Raw genomic sequence first — 19382 nt, 5'->3', positions numbered from 1 at the left:
GTAACTTGCTGAGCTGTTTTCAGTTATGTCTGCAGCTCTGGGGGCATGGACCAGACCCTGGGTCTGTGTTGCAGCAGGCTCAACAAGACAGGGTTCTGGAGTCCCAAGCTGGCAGGGAAAACTGGCTCAGAGGTCATTTCAGCACATCAGGTGACAGTCCCAAGGGGATCTCTGTGACTGAACCCGTCATAGCACCTACTTACTATATTAGAAGCACTTGGCCTGTTTCATGCTGAAAATTTCTAAGTCTCTGTTCCTGCAAAATGTATTCACAGAGGAACTGAAAATTAAGAATTTCAAAAGTGCGTGGTCCTAGATTGGGCTTGGACATATTCATGGGAACAGTGGTCCAGAGAATAGACAGTGAGTACTTTTAAAAGCCAGGATTTTTCAAGATGTCTGAAGTTTGGCACCAAAATCACCAGTTGCTTTTGAAAATCTTGGCCTTGTGGTTAGCCACAGACGTCTTGACTGATCTTTGGTAAATCAATATCCTCTCTCCTCTCTCATCTCCCCATATGTAAAAAAGGTGGTCGGGCTAAATCATTTACTCTGGGAGGATTACAATCTACTTATCTAGTTGAAAATGTTGCATAGTCCCCAGTATCACAGCATCAAGAGCTTTCCAAGTTGAACTTGTCTAAGAGGTGATCCTGGGTATTATTGTACAATGGATATAGGATTCGAGGAATCACAGAGCAATTCCTTTGTTCCGGAATTCCCATGAAATGTTCTCTAGTAAATTTCATATATCCTTTTGTTCTTCCTATTCCCCTCATTATAGGAAGTGTAGGTCTCTATAGCAAATTAAAATCCATCCTGGTAATGGTGAGGTATTTTGTTGAAAGCGAAGGGCCTTCTGTACTGTGGTAAAGTTTGTCGGACTCTGAATTACACTGATTTCTTCAAGGAACTCATTCCTGAACCATCCTCGACTCCCAGGACTAAGTCCTGGTCTACACTACGAGTTTAGGTCGAATTTTGTAGCGTTAGATCGATTTAACTCTGCACCCATCCACACGACAAAGCGATTTTTGTCGTTTTAAGGGGGTCTTAAAATGAATTTCTGTACTTCTCCCCAATGAAGGGATTAGCACTGAAATCGACATCACTAGGTTGAATTTGGGGTATTGTGGACACAATTTGACAGTATTGGGCTCCAGGAGCTATCCCAGAGTGCTCCATTGTGACCACTCTGGACAGCACTCTCAACTCAGCTGCATTGGCTAGGTAGACCGGAAAAGCCCCGCGAACTTTTGAATTTTATTTCCTGTTTGGCCAGCGTGGCAAGCTGATCAGCACAGGTGACAATGCAGAGCTCATCAGCAGAGGTGACCATGGAGTCCCTGAATCGCAAAGGAGCTCCAGCATGGACCGAACGGGAGGTACTGGATCTGATCGGTGTATGGGGAGATGAATCCGTGCTATCAGAACTCCGTTCCAAAAGACGAAATGCCAAAATATTTGGCAATTTTAGGGGGTGCCCCTACAACTACCCCACCCCGTACGTGGACTCCTGCAAGGGAGTCTCACGCAACAGGGATGAGGATTTTGGGGACAAGGAAGATGAGGAGGAGGAGGATAGCGCACAGCAGGCAAGCGGAGAAACCGTTCTCCCCGACAGCCAGGAACTGTTTATCACCCTGGAGACACTACCCTCCCAACCTGGGCTCTCAGACATGGAAGGCAGAGAAGGCCCCTCTGGTGAGTGAACCTTTGTAAATATAATACATGGTTTAAAAGCAACCGTGTTTAATGATTATTTGCCCTGAAGACTTGGGATGTATTTGTGGCCAGTAAAGATACTGGAATGCAGTCAAGCAACATCCGTTCTTTATCTCTCTGTGTTAGCCTCAGGAGGGTGGTATCATTCATGGTCACCTGATTGAACTAGAGGAATTTTATTAAGGGGACATTCAGAGGTGGCCGTTCCTGCTGGGCTGTGTACCTGTGGCTGAAAGGAAATCATCCTCGCTGTTAGCCACGCAGTGCGGGGAGGGATGAAGCGATCATCCCAGAGAATTGGGTGTGAGAGGCGGTTTAGTTGGGTTTGTGCTGCACGTTAACCCAAAAACGGCAGCACCTCCTTTTAAATGGCCAACCCATTTTAAATGGTTAACCCAACTCTCCCTTTTTTCCTCCTGCAGCTGCAAATGTTTCAATGCTACCACTATCATCGCCGTCCCAGAGGCTAGCGGTGGTAAGAAGGCGAAAAAAAACGCACTCGCGATGAAATGTTCTCTGAACTCATGCAGTCCTCCCGCACTGAAAGAGCTCAGCAAAATGCGTGGAGGCAGACAATGTCAGAGTGCAGGAAAGCACAAAATGAACGTGAGGACAGGTGGCAGGAGCAAGAGGAGAGGTGGCGGGAGGTGGATGATAGGTTGCATAGGTGTGATGAGAGGAGGCAGGAAGCAATGCTGAGGGTACTGGAGGATCAAACTGATATGCTCCGGCGTATGGTTGAGGTGCAGGAAAGGCAGCAGGAGCACAGACCGCCGCTGCAGCACCTGTGTAACCAACCGCCCTCCTCCCCAAGTTCCATAGCCTCCTCACCAGACACCCAGGAACGCGGCGGGGGAGGGCGTGGTTGGGGCGCTCCGGGCACCCAACCACTCCAACCCAGAGGACTGCCCAAGCAACAGAAAGCTGGCATTCAATAAGTTTTGAAGTGCAGTGTGGCCTTGTCCTTCCCTCCTCCCATCCTCCACCGCCCCACCCGGTGCTTCCCTCCTCCACCACCCCTCCCAGGCTACCTTGGCAGTTATCCCCCCCATTTCTGTGACTAATTAATAAAGAATGCATGACTTTGAAACAACAATGACTTTATTGCCTCTGCAAGTGGTGATCCAAGGGGGGAGGGGAGGGCGGTTGGCTTACAGGGAAGTAGAGTGAACCAAGGGGGCGGGTTTTCATCAAGGAGAAACAAACAGAACTTTCATACCGTAGCCTGGCCAATCATGAACCTGGTTTTCAAAGCTTCTCTGATGTGCAGCACGCCCTGCTGTGCTCTTCTAACCGCCCTGGTGTCGGGCTGCACGTAATCAGCGGCCAGGCGATTTGCCTCAACCTCTCACCCCGCCATAAACGTCTCCCCCGTGCTCTCACAGATATTGTGGAGCACACAGCAAGCAGTAATATGTATTGGTTGGCAAGGTGGTCCGGTGCCAAGATAGGGATATGAGTTCCGTCTATCGCCCCACCACAGTTAGGGAATCCCATTGCAGGAAAGCCATCCACTATGACCTGCATGTTTCCCAGAGTCACTACTCTTGATAGCAGAATGTCAGTGATTGCATTGCCTACTTGAATCACAGCAGTCCCCACAGTAGATTTGCCCACTCCAAATTGGTTCCCGACTGACCGGTAGCAGTCTGGCGTTGCAAGCTTCCACATGGATATGGCCACTCACTTCTCAACAGTCAGGGCAGCTCTCATCTTGCTATTCCTGCACTTCAGGGTGGGGGAAAGCAACTCATAGAGTTCCAGGAAAGTGGCCTTACGCATGCAAAAGTTTCGCAGCCACTGGGAATCATCCCATACCTGCAACACTATGCGGTCCCACCAGTCTGTGCTTGTTTGCCAGGCCCGGAATCGGCGTTCCACTGTATCAACCAGCCCCACTGCCGCCATGATGTCCCAATTGCCACAACCCGTGCTTTCAGGAATGTCTGTGTCCATGTCCTCATCACAATCGTCCTCGTGCTGCCGTCTCTTAGCCAGGTTCTGCACATACTGCAGGATAATGCGTGAGGTGTTTACAATGCTTGCAAGAGCAGCAGTGAGTTGGGCGGGCTCCATGCTTGCTGTGCTATGGCATCTGCGCCAGGCAAAAAGGTACGAAATGATTGTCTGGAGTTGCTTTCACAGAGGGTGGGGAGAGTGACAACATGAACCCAAAACTACCCGCAACAATGTTTTTGCACCATCAGGTATTGGAAGCTTAACCCATAATTCCAATGGGCAGCAGAGACAGCGGGAACTCTGGGATAGCTACCCACAGTGCACCGCTCCGTGAATCGATGCTAGCCACGGTAGTGAGGATGCACTCCAGTGACTTAATGCGCTTAGTGGAGACATACACAATCAACTGTATAAAATCGATTTATAAAAATCGACTTCTATAAAATCGACCTAACTTCTTAGTGTAGACATACCCTTAGACATGTCAGATGTCTTCAAGTTACCAGGGCCTGATGAAATACGTCCTAGAATACTCAAGGAGCTGACTGAGTTGGTATCTGAGCCATTTGTGGTCATGTTCGACAAATTACGGAAGATGGGAGAGATTCCAGAGGACTAGGAAAGGCCAAATATAGTACCCAGGTATACAAAGGGAAATAAGGACCACCCAGTGAATTACAGACCAATCTGCTTAACTTCAGTACTTAGAAAAATAATGGAGCAAATAAGTAAGGAATCTATTTGCAAACACCTAGACGATAACAAGGTGATAAGTAGAAGTCAGCATGGAGTTGTCCGGAACAAATCATGTCAACTCAAACTAACATCTTTCTTTGGGGGAACGCAGTAGACGTAGTAGATCTTGATTTAGTAAGTCTTTTGATACTGTCTTGCATAACCTTTTCATAAACAAACTAGGGAAATACAACTAGATGGAGCTACTAATAAGGTGGGTGCATAATTGGGAGGGCTTGCAAGTGCTTTGGAGGATAGGATTAAAATTCAAAATGATCTGGACAAACTGAAGAAATGGTCTGAAGTAAATAACATGAAATTTAATAAGGACAAATGCAAAGTATTCCATATAGGAAGGAGCAATCAGTTGCACACATACAAAATGGGAAATGACTGCCTCAGACTGTCTGACTGCCTACTGAAGAAAGGAATCTGGGGATCATAGTGGATCACAAGCTAAATATGAGTCAACAGTGTAACACTGTTGCCAAAAACCGAACCAAACCAAAAACCAATCATCTTTCTGGAATGTAGTATCAGGAGTGTTGTAAGCAAGAAATGCTGATTAGGCCTCAACTAGAGTATTGTGTCCAGTTCTGGGCGCCGCATTTCAGGAACGATATGGGCAAGTTGGAGAAAGTCCGGAGAAGAGCAACAAAAATGATTAAAAGACTAGAAAACATGACCTATAAGGGAACATTGCAGAAATTGGGTTTGTATACTCTGGAGACGAGAAGACAGAGAGGGGGCATGATAACAGTTTTCAAGCACATAAAAGATTGTTAGAAGGAGGAGGGAGAAAACTTGTTCTCCTTAACCTCTGAGGATAGGACAAGAAGCAATGGGCTTAGATTGCAGATTGGGCGGTTTAGTCTGGACATTAGGAAAAGCTTCCTAACTGCCAGGGTGGTTAAGCACTGGAATAAATTGCCCACGGAGCTTGTGGAATCTCCATCAATAGAGATCTTTAAGAGCAGGTTAGACAAACACCTGTCAGGGATGGTCTAGATAAAACTTAGTCCTGCCATGAGTGCAGGGGACTGGACTAGATGACCTCCTAAGCTCCCTTCCAGTCCTACATTTCTGTGATTCTATGACTGAGCGGACGTTTTCAGAAAACTCCCCACAATAACTCCAAGATCTTTCTTGAGTGGCAACAACTAAATTAGACCCCATCCTTGTTAGTGTATAATTGAGATTATATTTTCCAATCTCTATTACTTTGCATTTGTCAACTTGAAATTCTACTACCATTTTCTTGCCCAGTCACCCAGTTTTGTAAGATCTCTTTGTAACTCTTTGCAGTACGCTTTGCGCTTAACTATCATAAGTATTTTGTGTGGTCTGCAAACTTTGCCAATTCAAAGTTTACCTCTTTTTCCAGATCATTTATGAATACATTGAAGAGCACTGGTCCCAGTACAACTCCTTGAGGGAACCCACTGTTTACCTCTTTCCACTTTGAAAACTAAACATTTCTTTTCTACCCCTTTCTCATTATATATTAACTGGTTACTGATCCATGAGAGAACCTTCCCTCTTACCCCATAACTGCTTAGTTTGTTTAAGAGCCTTTGGTGCAGGAGCTTATCAAAGTCTTTCTGAAAGTCCAACTACACATTCTCCACTGGATCACCCTTGTCCATATATTTGTTGACTGATTCAAAGAATTCTAATGATTAGTAAGCCATGACTTCCCTTCACAAAAGCCATATTGACTCTTCCCCAGCGTATCACGGTCCTCTATATGGCTGATAATTCTGATCTTTACTATAGTTTCAACCAATTTACCTTGTACTGAACTTGAGATATTTAAAAAAATTGGTGTCACATTAGTTATCCGCTAATCATCGGATAGAGAGGCTGCTTCTTACCACAGTTTCTCAATTTCATATTTGAGTTCTTTCTGAACTCTTGGGTGAATACCATCTGGTCCTGGTGACTTATTACCATTTAATATATGAGTTTGTGCTATTGTCCTGGTCATATGTCCAGCACAGTATTGTAACCCAGAAGGTCTGTTTCCAAGGCCATTGAACTGATTGGAGAGACATTCATGCAGTTCCAAAGGGTGTTGGCTCAAACACAAAGTGTACAGCTAAGGGTGAGATTGTACACCTGCAGAATAATGTCTCCCACCCCACAAGAATTCCACCTTGCCGCTAATTAGATACTAGTCAGGATTTAAAGAACAAAACGGAATCCTGCAGATCCCAGCAGATTGTAATATTGATACACCTTTGAGTCACCTTCATATTTTGAAGTTATTCAATGAAGAAGTAATGCAATGGAACTGGATTTATACCTCTGTCAACACCAAGGAGATTAGTGAGATGATACCAGGAAGGTATGTTGCCCATAATACTTTCAGATTTAAGGAACTTCAGGGTGTAATATGCATGTCATCTATAAGTGGAATTGAAAATTGAGTAATTGATCAACCATAGCAAAGCCATTAAAATAATTAGAGGATAATAATAATTATCATATTAAGCAAGAAAACATTTTGTTCTGTCACTGGTAATGCATGCAAGAAAACACTTTGTTTGGTTATTGAATGGGTGTCTCCTATCCTTCCCATTGGCTAAGAAAGCATATAAAAGTGCTTGCAACTTTGGGTTGTTGTATCCACTTCTCTTGACTTCATCCCCTTGGTGAACTGGGTAAGTCTATTGAATTCAAATTACTCTAGTGGTCGCTTTAGTGATAGTTTTAACTATGGATTGAACCTTCACCAATACTGTGTGATTTTAGCAATAATAATGAGGGTAGGTTTTATACAACTAGTCAGTTGCAGGCCTTGGTGGTGGCAGACTTTAAAAATATCATGCTGGGATTTTCAAATCCACTTATGGGATTGGGACACGCATTTGCAATAAATATAATGGGGGTAGTGCATGTAAATCCATGAGACAATTATGAAAAATCTCAGCTTTAGGCTGCTTTAGGAATGGACAGTTTTATTCTGACTCTTTATAGATAAATACAATTGCCAGCCCGTCAGCTGACCTCACCGGGCTCACAGCTATTTGTCCAAGATGATCATCTGACCCTGCTGTTTCCATAAAATGCTGGAGATCAGTTTTGAAATATAACAATTGAACAGGAACTTGATTGTTCTTTTCAGTTTAGTGGATGATCAAGATCTAGATAAGTTTGAGAATTTAGAAGTGGTTTATGTGAATTTCCCTTCAGGGCAAATCCAGCCCCTAGGTTAGTGATGGTAAGAAGAAATTCTCCTTATGAGCAGTTTCCTCCATAATGGGCCATGTCAGGGCTCCCATCATTTTCTCTGAAGAGTGTCGTGCTGCACAGCATTAGAGACAGGTCACTGGATGAGTTGGATCACTGAGCTGACCCACTATGGCAAAACTTAAAGTCTTATGGGTAGAAGTTGTAATCTCCGAACCAGACCTTTAGCTGGTACAAGCTGGAATAGCAGTTTTGAATTAAAAGTAGCTCTCACTGACTTCACAGGGTGTTGTGCATCTTAATGATTGCATGAAGCAGTGAAGAGGTAACTTGTTTTGAAACTGCTGGGACTTTTTTTTTATTGTGTTTGAAGCCTAAGGGGAATGGGTGCGAATGAATAGAAGGAAGAAACGGGAGCAGATATGTGGCCTTCAAAAAACCTACCTACCTATCTCACCCCCCTTACTCTAAAACTCAAACCGTGAATCTCTTATTCCAATTTCAACTGTGTCTCATGGTTTCTTTACTCCCTCCTGTGTTTTTCAGGATTCCCTCCATCACAGAAGATGACTTACTGCCCACCCCAGGATTGTTATCCCGATATATGCCCACGTCCATGTATTGACGTCCGCAACGAGCCGTGTATCTCATCATGCGGAGATTCGACTGCAGTGGTCTATGCGCCACCAGTTGTTGTGAGATTCCCGGGACCAACTATGGCTACATGTCCTCAAGACAGCTTCGTAGGAACCTCCTTACCAAATTTGCCAATTAGACCTGTGGGCTCATATGGTGGCTCACATACTTATGGGGGAGGTTATGGTGGTGGTTATGGGGGAGGTAACAGTGTTGTTGGTTATGGTGGAGGATTCGGAGGCTCAACTGGTTATGGGGGAGTTTATGGAGGTGGAGTCGGGGGTGGTTATGGGGGTGGTTATGGGGGTGGAGCCGGGGGTGTTTATGGGGGTGGAGCCGGGGGTGGTTATGGGGGTTGTTATGGAGGCTCATATGGTTCTGGAGGTTCACGTGGTTATAGCAAGAAGTCATATCGTAGCATTTCTGGAGGAGGATATTCTGGATTCAACCGTGGAAACTGTGGGCCATGCTAAACGCAGAAGAACGATCCAAGGAATGAGAAACAATCAGGAAATGACAAGATAGAGATTCACCACGGATCTAATGGACAATGGTGCCTACAACTCTACTTGCAGTCTGTGGGTGTTCATCACCTCTATAAATCAGGCCTATCTGTGTCTTCCACTTGTTACATATTATTGTAGCTTTATCATCTACAGGTTTTGCCGCTTAGTTTTATGCTCCTATTGTGCTTTGTGCTATTTGACGTTGAACTGGCTAAAACAAGTCACTTGGTTGAAAAAGGGACATGATTTTCAAACTCAACAGCTTCAAGGCAGAAAGCAGATGATCTTGTGGGAAAAGCCTCACTTTGGAGCGGGTGATTGGTTCTTGCTCGTATTGTAACCCTGAAAATACATTCTTTGTACTCTGCATTAATTCACTCTGCAAGTGTGCACTCCACTGCTCATTCCCATTAAAAATTATTCTGCATCATAGCATTGGCCTTCTGGTTTTCCTTTCTCCTCCCTTCTTTCTATCCCAACCAGTTTGGGTGAAATTCACCACGGTGATGGTGCTCTGTACATGCTCCCTGTACTACATCCCTCCAACTCAAGAGAATACCTAAGCAGCAAAGTACATTAACTGGTCAATACCATGGTGCTGTCCGTCTGCCCAGGGGAGATAAGTACTAACTGTGGTAAGAAGATATTCCCCCTTGTTCCAAAAGTCTCAGAAGGGAATTAGAATATATTTCCCTGCTCTAAATATTACATAAAGTTGTAGAATCCTTGAACTATAGGGCTGAAAGGAACCTTGTGATGTCACCAAGTTCAGCCCCCTGTGCGGCGGCAGGACGTGACCTGACTGGTCTTTGTCTAACCTCTCCTTATAAACCTACAATGATGGAGATTCCACAACTTCCCGTGAAAGCCTGAAATCAACACTTTACAATCATTAGAGTTAAAAAGTCATTGCTAATATCTAACCTGTATCTCCCATCATGCAGATTAAGCCAATTACATCTCATCTTATCTTCAGTGGACGCAGAACAATTGATCACCGTGTTCTTTAAAACGGCCCTACACATAGTTGAAAACTGTTATCCAGTCCCCCGTCAGTCTGCTTTTCTTAACACTAAACATGCCCAGTGTTTTCAATTTGTCCTCAGATGTCAGGGTTCTGAAACATTTGTCATTTTAGTAGCTCTCCTCTGGAATCTCTCCAGTTTGTCCACATCTTCCCCATTGAAGTGTGCTGGGCAAAATTGGGGACAAAACTCCAGCTGAGGCCTTAACTGAATTTCAGTGTTGATTTCAGATGAAGTCTCCAATTAGTGAAGCTCATTTTGAATTCTCATCCTGTCTTCCAAAGTGCTTGCAACCCCTCTCAGCTTGGTGTCCTCTGCAAATATTATCAGTGAACTGTCCACTCCATTATTCAAGTTATTAGAGAAAATACTGACGAGTAAAAGACCAAGGATAATCTCCTCTGGCTACCGCCCCCCTAGGTATAGCATCCTAGATTGACAGCAAACCATTGATAACCAATCTTTGAGTCTAGTCTTTCAACCAGTTATATAGCCACCTGATAATAATTTTGTCTCAACCATGTGGTTGAGGGAAATGTTTCCCAAGTTTGCTTATAAGAATGTCTGGTGTCACTGTGTCAAAAACTTTCCTAACATCAAGATATAGGTAGGACTTTAAAATAATTTCCCTCCAGTTAATTTATGATAACCTTTAAGTGAATATGACGGAAAGGATTTTCAGTTGAATAATGAATTTTCTTCAGCTGACCCTGTGTCATTGCACTCCATATGTTTTATGGAAATGTGCTTATGAGTGTGAATATGATGTAACTGGAATATGCTTTGTGCAAAAGATCTCTTGTAAGGTATCATATCAAACATTATAACCTACTGAATATATTTCTCTTATTTGGATGCATGTATCATTCTTGTATCTGAAGCTAGAAATATGAAGTATAACTCTGAGGTCCTATTGTAATTATGCAAAGTGTGGGCCATTAATGGTGGTTTAGAATCTTGATGGCTCCCATTGACTAGGACAATTGGTTGTAAATGGTTTATTTACCTGCACACCTTCCTGTGTAGGTGTGGGCCAACCCAGGAAGAATGGAGACTAGGGGTCTTACTGTGACATGTGACCATGTCACACGATACTGGAATCCATTTAATCCTTGTACTTTTCCATTGATGAGGTGGGGTGGGGACAAGCACAGACAAAAGATTCCCGCCTTGTGCCAAAGCTATAAAACGGGGTGGAGCAGGACAAAGGGGGCTGCCAGTCATGAGAAAACCCCTGCTTACCACCTGAGATGTCTGCTGGAACTAACAAGGACTGTATGAGGGGAAAGGATTCGGACCAGATTAGGAAGGAGTCTAGTCTGTGAAAGAAGCTTATTGGAACATCTCTCGGGGTGAGATATTACCTGCAATCGGATTCTTAATGTATTAGGGTAGACTTGCGTGTTTTTACTTTATTTTGCTTGGTGACTTACTCTGGTCTGCCTGTTATTACTTGAAACCACTTAACTCCTACTTTTTATACTTAATAAAATCACTTTTGTTTATTAATAAACCCAGAGTAAGTGATTAATACCTGGGGGAGCAAACAGCTGTGCATATCTCTCTATCAGTGTTATAGAGGGTGAACAATTCATGAGTTTACCCTGTATAAGCTTTATACAGAGTAAAACGGATTTATTTGGGGTTTGGATCCCATTGGGAGCTGGGTGTCTGGGTGCTGGAGACAGGTAACTTGCTGAGCTGTTTTCAGTTAAGTCTGTAGCTTTGGGGGCATGGACCAGACCCTGGGTCTGTGTTGCAGCAGGCTAGCGTGTCTGGCTCAACAAGACAGGGTTCTGGAGTCCCAAGCTGGCAGGGAAAACTGGCTCAGAGGTCATTTCAGCACATCAGGTGACAGTCCCAAGGGGATCTCTGTGACTGAACCCGTCATAGCACCTACTTACTATATTAGAAGCACTTGGCCTGTTTCATGCTGAAAATTTCTAAGTCTCTGTTCCTGCAAAATGTATTCACAGAGGAACTGAAAATTAAGAATTTCAAAAGTGCGTGGTCCTAGATTGGGCTTGGACATATTCATGGGAACAGTGGTCCAGAGAATAGACAGTGAGTACTTTTAAAAGCCAGGATTTTTCAAGATGTCTGAAGTTTGGCACCAAAATCACCAGTTGCTTTTGAAAATCTTGGCCTTGTGGTTAGCCACAGATGTCTTGACTGATCTTTGGTAAATCAATATCCTCTCTCCTCTCTCATCTCCCATATGTAAAAAAGGTGGTGGGGTTAAATCATTTACTCTGGGAGGATTACTATCTACTTATCTAGTTGAGAATGTTGCATAGTCCCCAGTATCACAGCATCAAGAGCATTCCAAGTTGAACTTGCCTGAAAGAGGTGATCCTGGGTATTATTGTACAATGGATATAGGATTCGAGGAATCCCAGAGCAATTCCTGTGTTCCGAAATTCCCATGAAATGTTCTCTAGTAAATTTCATATATACTTTTGTTCTTCCTGTTCCCCTCATTATAGGAAGTGTAGGTCTCTATAGCAACTTAAAATCCATCCTGGTAATGGTGAGGTATTTTGTTGAAAGCGAAGGGCCTTCTGTACTGTGGTAAAGTTTGTCGGACTCTGAATTACTCTGATTTCTTCAAGGAACTCATTCCTGAACCATCCTCGACTCCCAGGACTAAGTCCTCATCTACACTACGAGTTTAGGTCGAATTTTGCAGCGTTAGATCGATTTAACTCTGCACCCGTTCACACGAGGAAGCCATTTTTGTCGACTTAAAGGGGTCTTAAAATGAATTTCTGTACTCCTCCCCGATGAAGGGATTAGCACTGAAATCGACATCACTGGGTTGAATTTGGGTTATTGTGGACATAATTTGACGGTATTGGCCTCCGGGAGCTATCCCAGAGTACTCCATTGTGACCGCTCTGGACAGCGCTCTCAACTCAGCTGCATTGGCCAGGTAGACAGGAAAAGCCCCGCGAACTTTTGAATTTTATTTCCTGTTTAGCCAGCGTGGCAAGCTGATCAGCACAGGTGACCATGCAGAGTTCATCAGCAGAGGTGACCATGGAGTCCCTGAATCGCAAAGGAGCTCCAGCATGGACCGACCGGAGGTACTGGATCTGATCGCTGTATGGGGAGATGAATCCGTTCTATCAGAACTCCGTTCCAAAAGACGAAATGCCCAAATATTTGAAAAAATCTCCAAGGGCATGAAGGACAGAGGCTATAACAGGGACCCACAGCAGTGCCGCGTATAACGTAAGGAGCTCAGGCAAGCCTACCAAAAAACCAAAAACGCAAACAGCCGCTCCAGGTCAGACCCCCAGACATGCCGCTTCTATCATGAGCTGCATGCAATTCTAGGGGGTGCCCCTACAACTACCCCACCCCTGTACGTGGACTCCTGCAAGGGAGTCTCACGCAACAGGGATGAGGATTTTGGGGACAAGGAAGATGAGGAGGAGAAGCACAGCAGGCAAGCAGAGAAACCGTTCTTCCTGACAGCCAGGAACTGTTTATCACCCTGGAGACATTACCCTCCCAACCTGGGCTCTCAGACATGGAAGGTGGAGAAGGCCCCTCTGGTGAGTGTACCTTTGTAAATATAATACATGGTTTAAAAGCAAGCGTGCTTAATGATTATTTGCCCTGAAGACTTGGGATGTATTCGCGGCCAGTAAAGCTAGTGGAATGCAGTCAAGCAACATCCGTCCTTTATCTCTTTGTGTTAGCCTCAGGGGAGTGGTATCATTCATGGTCACCTGGTTGAAATAGAGGAATTTTATTAAGGGGGCATTCAGAGGTGGCCGTTCCTGCTGGGCTGTGTGCCTGTGGCTGAAAAGAAATCATCCCCGCTGTTAGCCACTCAGTGCGGGGAGGGGTGAAGCGATCATCGCAGAGAATTGGCTGTGAGAGGGGGTTAATTTGGGTTTGTGCTGCACGTTAACCCCAAAACAGCAGCCCCTCCTTTTAAATGGCCAACCCATTTTAAATGGTCAACCCAACTCTCCTTTTTTTCCTCCTGCAGCTGCAAATGTTTCAATGCTACCACTATCATCTCCGTCCCAGAGGCTAGCGCTGATAAGAAGGCAAAAAAAAACCCGCACTCACGATGAAATGTTCTCTGAGCTCATGCAGTCCTTCCGCACTGAAAGAGCTCAGCAAAATGTGTGGAGGCAGACAATGTAAGAGTGCAGGAAAGCACAAAATGAACGCGAGGACAGGAGGGACGCACGCGAGGACAGGTGGCGGGAGCAAGAGGAGAGGTGGCGGGATCAAGATGATAGGCTGCATCAGTGTGATGAGAGGAGGCAGGAAGTAATGCTGAGGTTACTGGAGGATCAAACTGATATGCTCCGGCGTATGGTTGAGGTGCAGGAAAGGCAGCAGGAGCACAGACCGCCGCTGCAGCACCTGTGTAACCAACCGCCCTCCTCCCCAAGTTCCATAGCCTCCTCACCAGACACCCAAGAACGCGGGGTGGGGGGGGGGTCTCCGGACTCCCATCCACTCCATGATGATCGAAGGGGGGAGGTGAGGGTGGTTGGCTTACAGGGAAGTAGATTGAGGGGGTGGGTTTTCATCAAGGAGAAACAAACAGAACTTTCACACCGTAGCCTGGCCAGTCATGAACCTGGTTTTCAAAGCTTCTCTGATGCGCAGCACGCCCTGCTGTGCTCTTCTAACCGCCCTGGTGTCGGGCTGCACGTAATCAGCGGCCAGGCGATTTGCCTCAACCTCCCACCCCACCATAAACGTCTCCCCCTTGCTCTCACAGATATTGTGGAGCACACAGCAAGCAGTAATATGTACTGGTTGGCAAGATGGTCCGGTGCCAAGATAGGGATATGTGTTCCGTCTAGCGCCCCACCACAGTTAGGGAATCCCATTGCAGCAAAGCCATCCACTATGACCTGCACATTTCCCAGAGTCACTACCCTTGATAGCAGAACGTCAGTGATTGGATTGACTACTTGAAACACAGATACTTGAATCACAGCCCCAAGGTAGATTTGCCCACTCCAAATTGGTTCCCGACTGACCGGTAGCAGTCTGGCGTTGCGAGCTTCCACAGGGCTATCGCCACTTGCTACTCAACAGTCAGGGCAGCTCTCATCTTGGTATTGCTGCACTTTAGGGTGGGGAAAGCAACTCACAGAGTTCCAGGAAAGTGGCCTTACGCATGCGAAAGTTTCGCAGCCGCTGGGAATCATCCCATACCTGCAACACTATGCGGCCCACCAGTCTGTGCTTGTTTGCCGGGCCCAGGATCGGCGTTCCACTGTATCAACCAGCCCCACTGCCGCCATGATGTCCAAATTGCCACAGCCCGTGCTTTCAGGAACGTCTGTGTCCATATCCTCATCACAATCGTCCTCGTGCTGCCGTCTCTTAGCCAGGTTCTGCACATACTGCAGTCAGGGCCGGTGCTACCATTAAGATGAACTAGGCAGTTGCCTAGGACACCAAGATTTGGGGGCGCCAAAAAGCGGTGCCCCCAATTTCCCCCCTGCAGCAGCTCCCCACCCCCCCGGCCCGGGGAGCCGTGTGGCAGCTCCCCACCCCAGGTCACCTCTGCTCCGCCTCCTCCCCGAGCACGCTGCCCCCGCTCTAACTCTCCTCCCCTCCCAGCCTTGCGGCACCAATCAGAGGAGAATTAGAGTGGGGGCGGCGTGCTCGGGGAGGAGGCGGAGCAGAGGTTAGCTGGGGTGGGGAGCTGCCACACGTGACATTGCACTCTGTATGTTTTATGGAAATGTGCTTATGAGTGTGAATATGATGTAACTGGAATATGCTTTGTGCAACAGGTCTCTTGTAAGGTATCAGGTCAAACGTTATAACCTACTGAATATATTTCTCCTATTTGGATGCATGTATCATTCTTGTATCTGAAGCTAGAAATATGAAGTATAACTCTGAGGTCCTATTGTAATTATGCAAAGTGTAGGCCATTAATGGTGGTTTAGAATCTTGATGGCTCCCATTGACTAGGACAATTAGTTGTAAATGGTTTATTTACCTGCACACCTTCCTGTGTACCACAGCCCGTGATTTCAGGAACGTCTGTGTCCATGTCCTCATCACAATCGTCCTCGTGCTGCCATCTCTTAGCCAGGTTCTGCACATACTGCAGGATAATGCGTGAGGTGTTTACAATGCTTGCAACAGCAGCGGTGAGCTGGGCTGGCTCCATACTGGCCGTGCTATGGCATCTGCACAGGTAACCCAGGCAAAAAGGCGCGAAATGATTGTCTGGAGTTGCTTTCACGGAGAGAGGGAGGGAGGGGAGAGTGACGACATGTACCCAAAACCACCCGCAACAATGTTTTTGCCCCATCAGGCATTGAAAGCTAAACCCATAATTCCAATGGGCAGCAGAGACAGCGGGAACTATGGGATAGCTTCCCACAGTGCACCACTCCGTGAGTCGATGCTAGCCACAGTAGTGAGGACGCACTCCGCTGACTTAATACCCTTAGACAATTTTACCTTGTAAAAAATTGGTGTCACATTAGTTATTCGCCAATCATCGGATAGAGAGGCTGCTGTAAGCGATAGACTTCTTACCACAGTTAGTAGTTAGGCAATTTCATCTTTGAGTTCTTTCTGAACTCTTGGGTGAATACTGTCTGGTCCTGGTGACTTATTACCATTTAATGTATCAGTTTGTGCCATTGTCCTGGTCCTGTGTCCAGCACAGTATTGTAACCCAGAAGGTCTGTTTCCAAGGCCATTGAACTGATTGGAGAGACATTCATGCAGTTCCAAAGACTGTTGGCTCAAACACAAAGTGTACAGCTAAGGGTGAGAATGTACACCTGCAGAATAATGTCTCCCACCCCACAAGAAATTCACCTTGCCGCTAATTAGATACTAGTTGGGATTTAAAGAATGACACGGAATCCTGCAGATCCCAGCAGATTGTAATATTGATACACCTTTGAGTCACCTTCATATTTTGAAGTTATTCAATGAAGAAGTAATGCAATGGAACTGGATTTATACCTCTGTCAACACCAAGGAGATCAGTAAGATGATACCAAGAAGGTACGGTGCCCATAATACTTTCAGATTAAAGGAACTTCAGGGTGTAATATGCATGTCATCCATATGTGGGATTGAAAATTGAGTAATTGATCAACCATAGCAAAGCCATTAAAATAATTAGAGGATAATAATAATTATCATACAAAGCAAGAAAACATTTTGTTCGGTCACTGGTAATGCATGCAAGAAAACACTTTGTTTGCTTATTGAAAGGGTGTCTCCTATCCTTCCCATTGGCTAAGAAAGCATATAAAAGGGCTTGCAACTTTGGGTTGTTGTATCCACTTCTCTTGACTTCATTCCCTTGGTGAACTGGGTAAGTTTACTGAATTCAAATTACTCTAGTTGTTGCTTTAGTGATAGTTTTAACTATGGATTGAACCTTCACCAATACTGTGTGATTTTAGCAATAATAATGAGGGTAGGTTTTATACAACTAGTCAGTTCCGGCCTTGGTGGTGGCAGATTTTAAAAATATCATGCTGGGATTTTCAAATCCACATATGGGATTGGGACACCCATTTGCAATAAATATAATGGGGGTAGTGCATGTAAATCCATGAGACAATTATGAAAAATCTCAGCTTTAGGCTACTTTAGGAATGGACAGTTTTATTCTGACTCTTTATAGACAAATACAATTGCCAGACCGTCAGCTCACCTCACCGGACTCACAGCTATTTGTCCAAGACGATCATCTGACCCTGCTGTTTCCATAAAATGCTGGAGATCAGTTTTTAAATATAACAATTGAACAGCAACTGGATTGTTCTTTTTAGTTTAGTGGATGATCAAGATCTAGATAAGTTTGAGAATTTAGAAGTGCTTTATATGAATTTCCCATCAGGGCAAATCCAGCCCCTAGTTTAGTGATGGTAAGAAGAAATTCTCCTTATGAGCATTTTCCTCCATAATGGGCCATGTCAGGGCTTCTATCATTTTCTCTGAAGAGTGTCGTGCTGCACAGCATTAGAGACAGGACACTGGATGAGTTGGATCACTGAGCTCACCCACTATGGCAAAACTTAAAGTCTTATGGGTAGAAGTTGTAATCTCCGAACCAGACCTTTAGCTAGTACAAGCTGTAATAGCAGCTTTGAATTAAAAGTAGCTCTCACTGACTTCACAGGGTGTAGCTTAATGATTGCATGAAGCAGTGAAAAGGTAACTTGTTTTGAAATTGCTGGGACTTTTTTTTATTGTGTTTGAAGCCTAAGGGGAATGGGTGCGAATGAATAGAAGGAAGAAACGGGAGCAGATATGTGGCCTTCAAAAAACCTACCTACCTATCTCACCCCCCTTACTCTAAAACTCAAACCGTGAATCTCTTATTCCAATTTCAACTGTGTCTCATGGTTTCTTTACTCCCTCCTGTGTTTTTCAGGATTCCCTCCATCACAGAAGATGACTTACTGCCCACCCCAGGATTGTTATCCCGATATATGCCCACGTCCATGTATTGACATCCGCAACGAGCCGTGTATCTCATCATGCGGAGATTCGACTGCAGTGGTCTTTGCGCCACCAGTTGTTGTGAGATTCCCGGGACCAACTATGGCTACATGTCCTCAAGACAGCTTCGTAGGAAGCTCCTTACCAAATTTGCCAATTAGACCTCGTGGCTCATCTGGTGGCTCAATTAGTTATGGGGGAGGTTATGGTGGTGGTTACAGGGGAGGTAACAGTGTTGTTGGTTATGGTGGAGGATTCGGAGGCTCAACTGGTTATGGGGGAGTTTATGGAGGTGGAGTCGGGGGTGGTTATGGGGGTGGTTATGGGGGTGGAGCCGGGAGTGGTTATGGGGGATGCTATGGAGGCTCATATGGTTCTGGAGGTTCACGTGGTTATAGCAAGAAGTCATATCGTAGCATTTCTGGGGGAGGATATTCTGGATTCAACCGTGGAAACTGTGGGCCATGCTAAACCCAGAAGAACGATCCAAGGAATGAGAAACAATGAGGAAATGACAAGATAGAGATTCACCACGGATCTAATGGACAATGATGCCTACAACTCTACTTGCAGACTGTGGATGTTCATCACCTCTATAAATCAGGCCTATCTGTGTCTTCCACTTGTTACATATTATTGTAGCTTTATCATCTACAGGTTTTGCCGCTTAGTTTTATGCTCCTATTGTGCTTTGTGCTATTTGACGTTGAACTGGCTAAAACAAGTCACTTGGTTGAAAAAGGGACATGATTTTCAAACTCAACAGCTTCAAGGCAGAAAGCAGATGATCTTGTGGGAAAAGCCTCACTTTGGAGCGGGTGATTGGTTCTTGCTCGTATTGTAACCCTGAAAATACATTCTTTGTACTCTGCATTAATTCACTCTGCAAGTGTGCACTCCACTGCTCATTCCCATTAAAAAATATTCTGCATCATAGCATTGGCCTTCTGGTTTTCCTTTCTCCTCCCTTCTTTCTATCCCAACCAGTTTGGGTGAAATTCACCACGGTGATGGTGCTCTGTACATGCTCCCTGTACTACATCCCTCCAACTCAAGAGAATCCCTAAGCAGCAAAGTACATTCACTGGTCAATACCATGGTGCTGGCCATCTGCCCAGGGGAGATATTC

At 45.1% G+C, this 19382-nt stretch overlaps 2 protein-coding genes across 2 annotated transcripts; both read left to right on the top strand.

Moving 5' to 3' along the window:
* Nucleotides 1-8177: 8177 nt before the first annotated feature.
* LOC135892650 (scale keratin-like) lies at nucleotides 8178-8720 on the top strand. The gene has a single exon (XM_065420444.1). It carries the CDS (start codon nucleotides 8178-8180, stop codon nucleotides 8718-8720), a length of 543 nt encoding a protein of 180 aa, XP_065276516.1.
* A 9485-nt stretch (nucleotides 8721-18205) lies between these two features.
* Nucleotides 18206-18724, top strand: LOC135892655 (scale keratin-like). The gene has a single exon (XM_065420450.1). It carries the CDS (start codon nucleotides 18206-18208, stop codon nucleotides 18722-18724), a length of 519 nt encoding a protein of 172 aa, XP_065276522.1.
* The last annotated feature ends 658 nt before the right edge of the window (nucleotides 18725-19382 follow it).

The sequence above is a fragment of the Emys orbicularis genome, chromosome 20, assembly GCF_028017835.1.
Source record: "Emys orbicularis isolate rEmyOrb1 chromosome 20, rEmyOrb1.hap1, whole genome shotgun sequence".
In the NCBI taxonomy this organism is placed as follows: domain Eukaryota; kingdom Metazoa; phylum Chordata; order Testudines; family Emydidae; genus Emys; species Emys orbicularis.
Note: the sequence above shows the minus strand (reverse complement) of the source record. Positions and strands in the feature narration are given on the sequence as shown.

Excerpts from the sequence above, each read along its gene's own strand:
- LOC135892650 (XM_065420444.1), top strand. The coding sequence starts at position 8,178 with ATGACTTACTGCCCACCCCAGGATTGTTATCCCGATATATGCCCACGT.
- LOC135892655 (XM_065420450.1), top strand. The coding sequence starts at position 18,206 with ATGACTTACTGCCCACCCCAGGATTGTTATCCCGATATATGCCCACGT.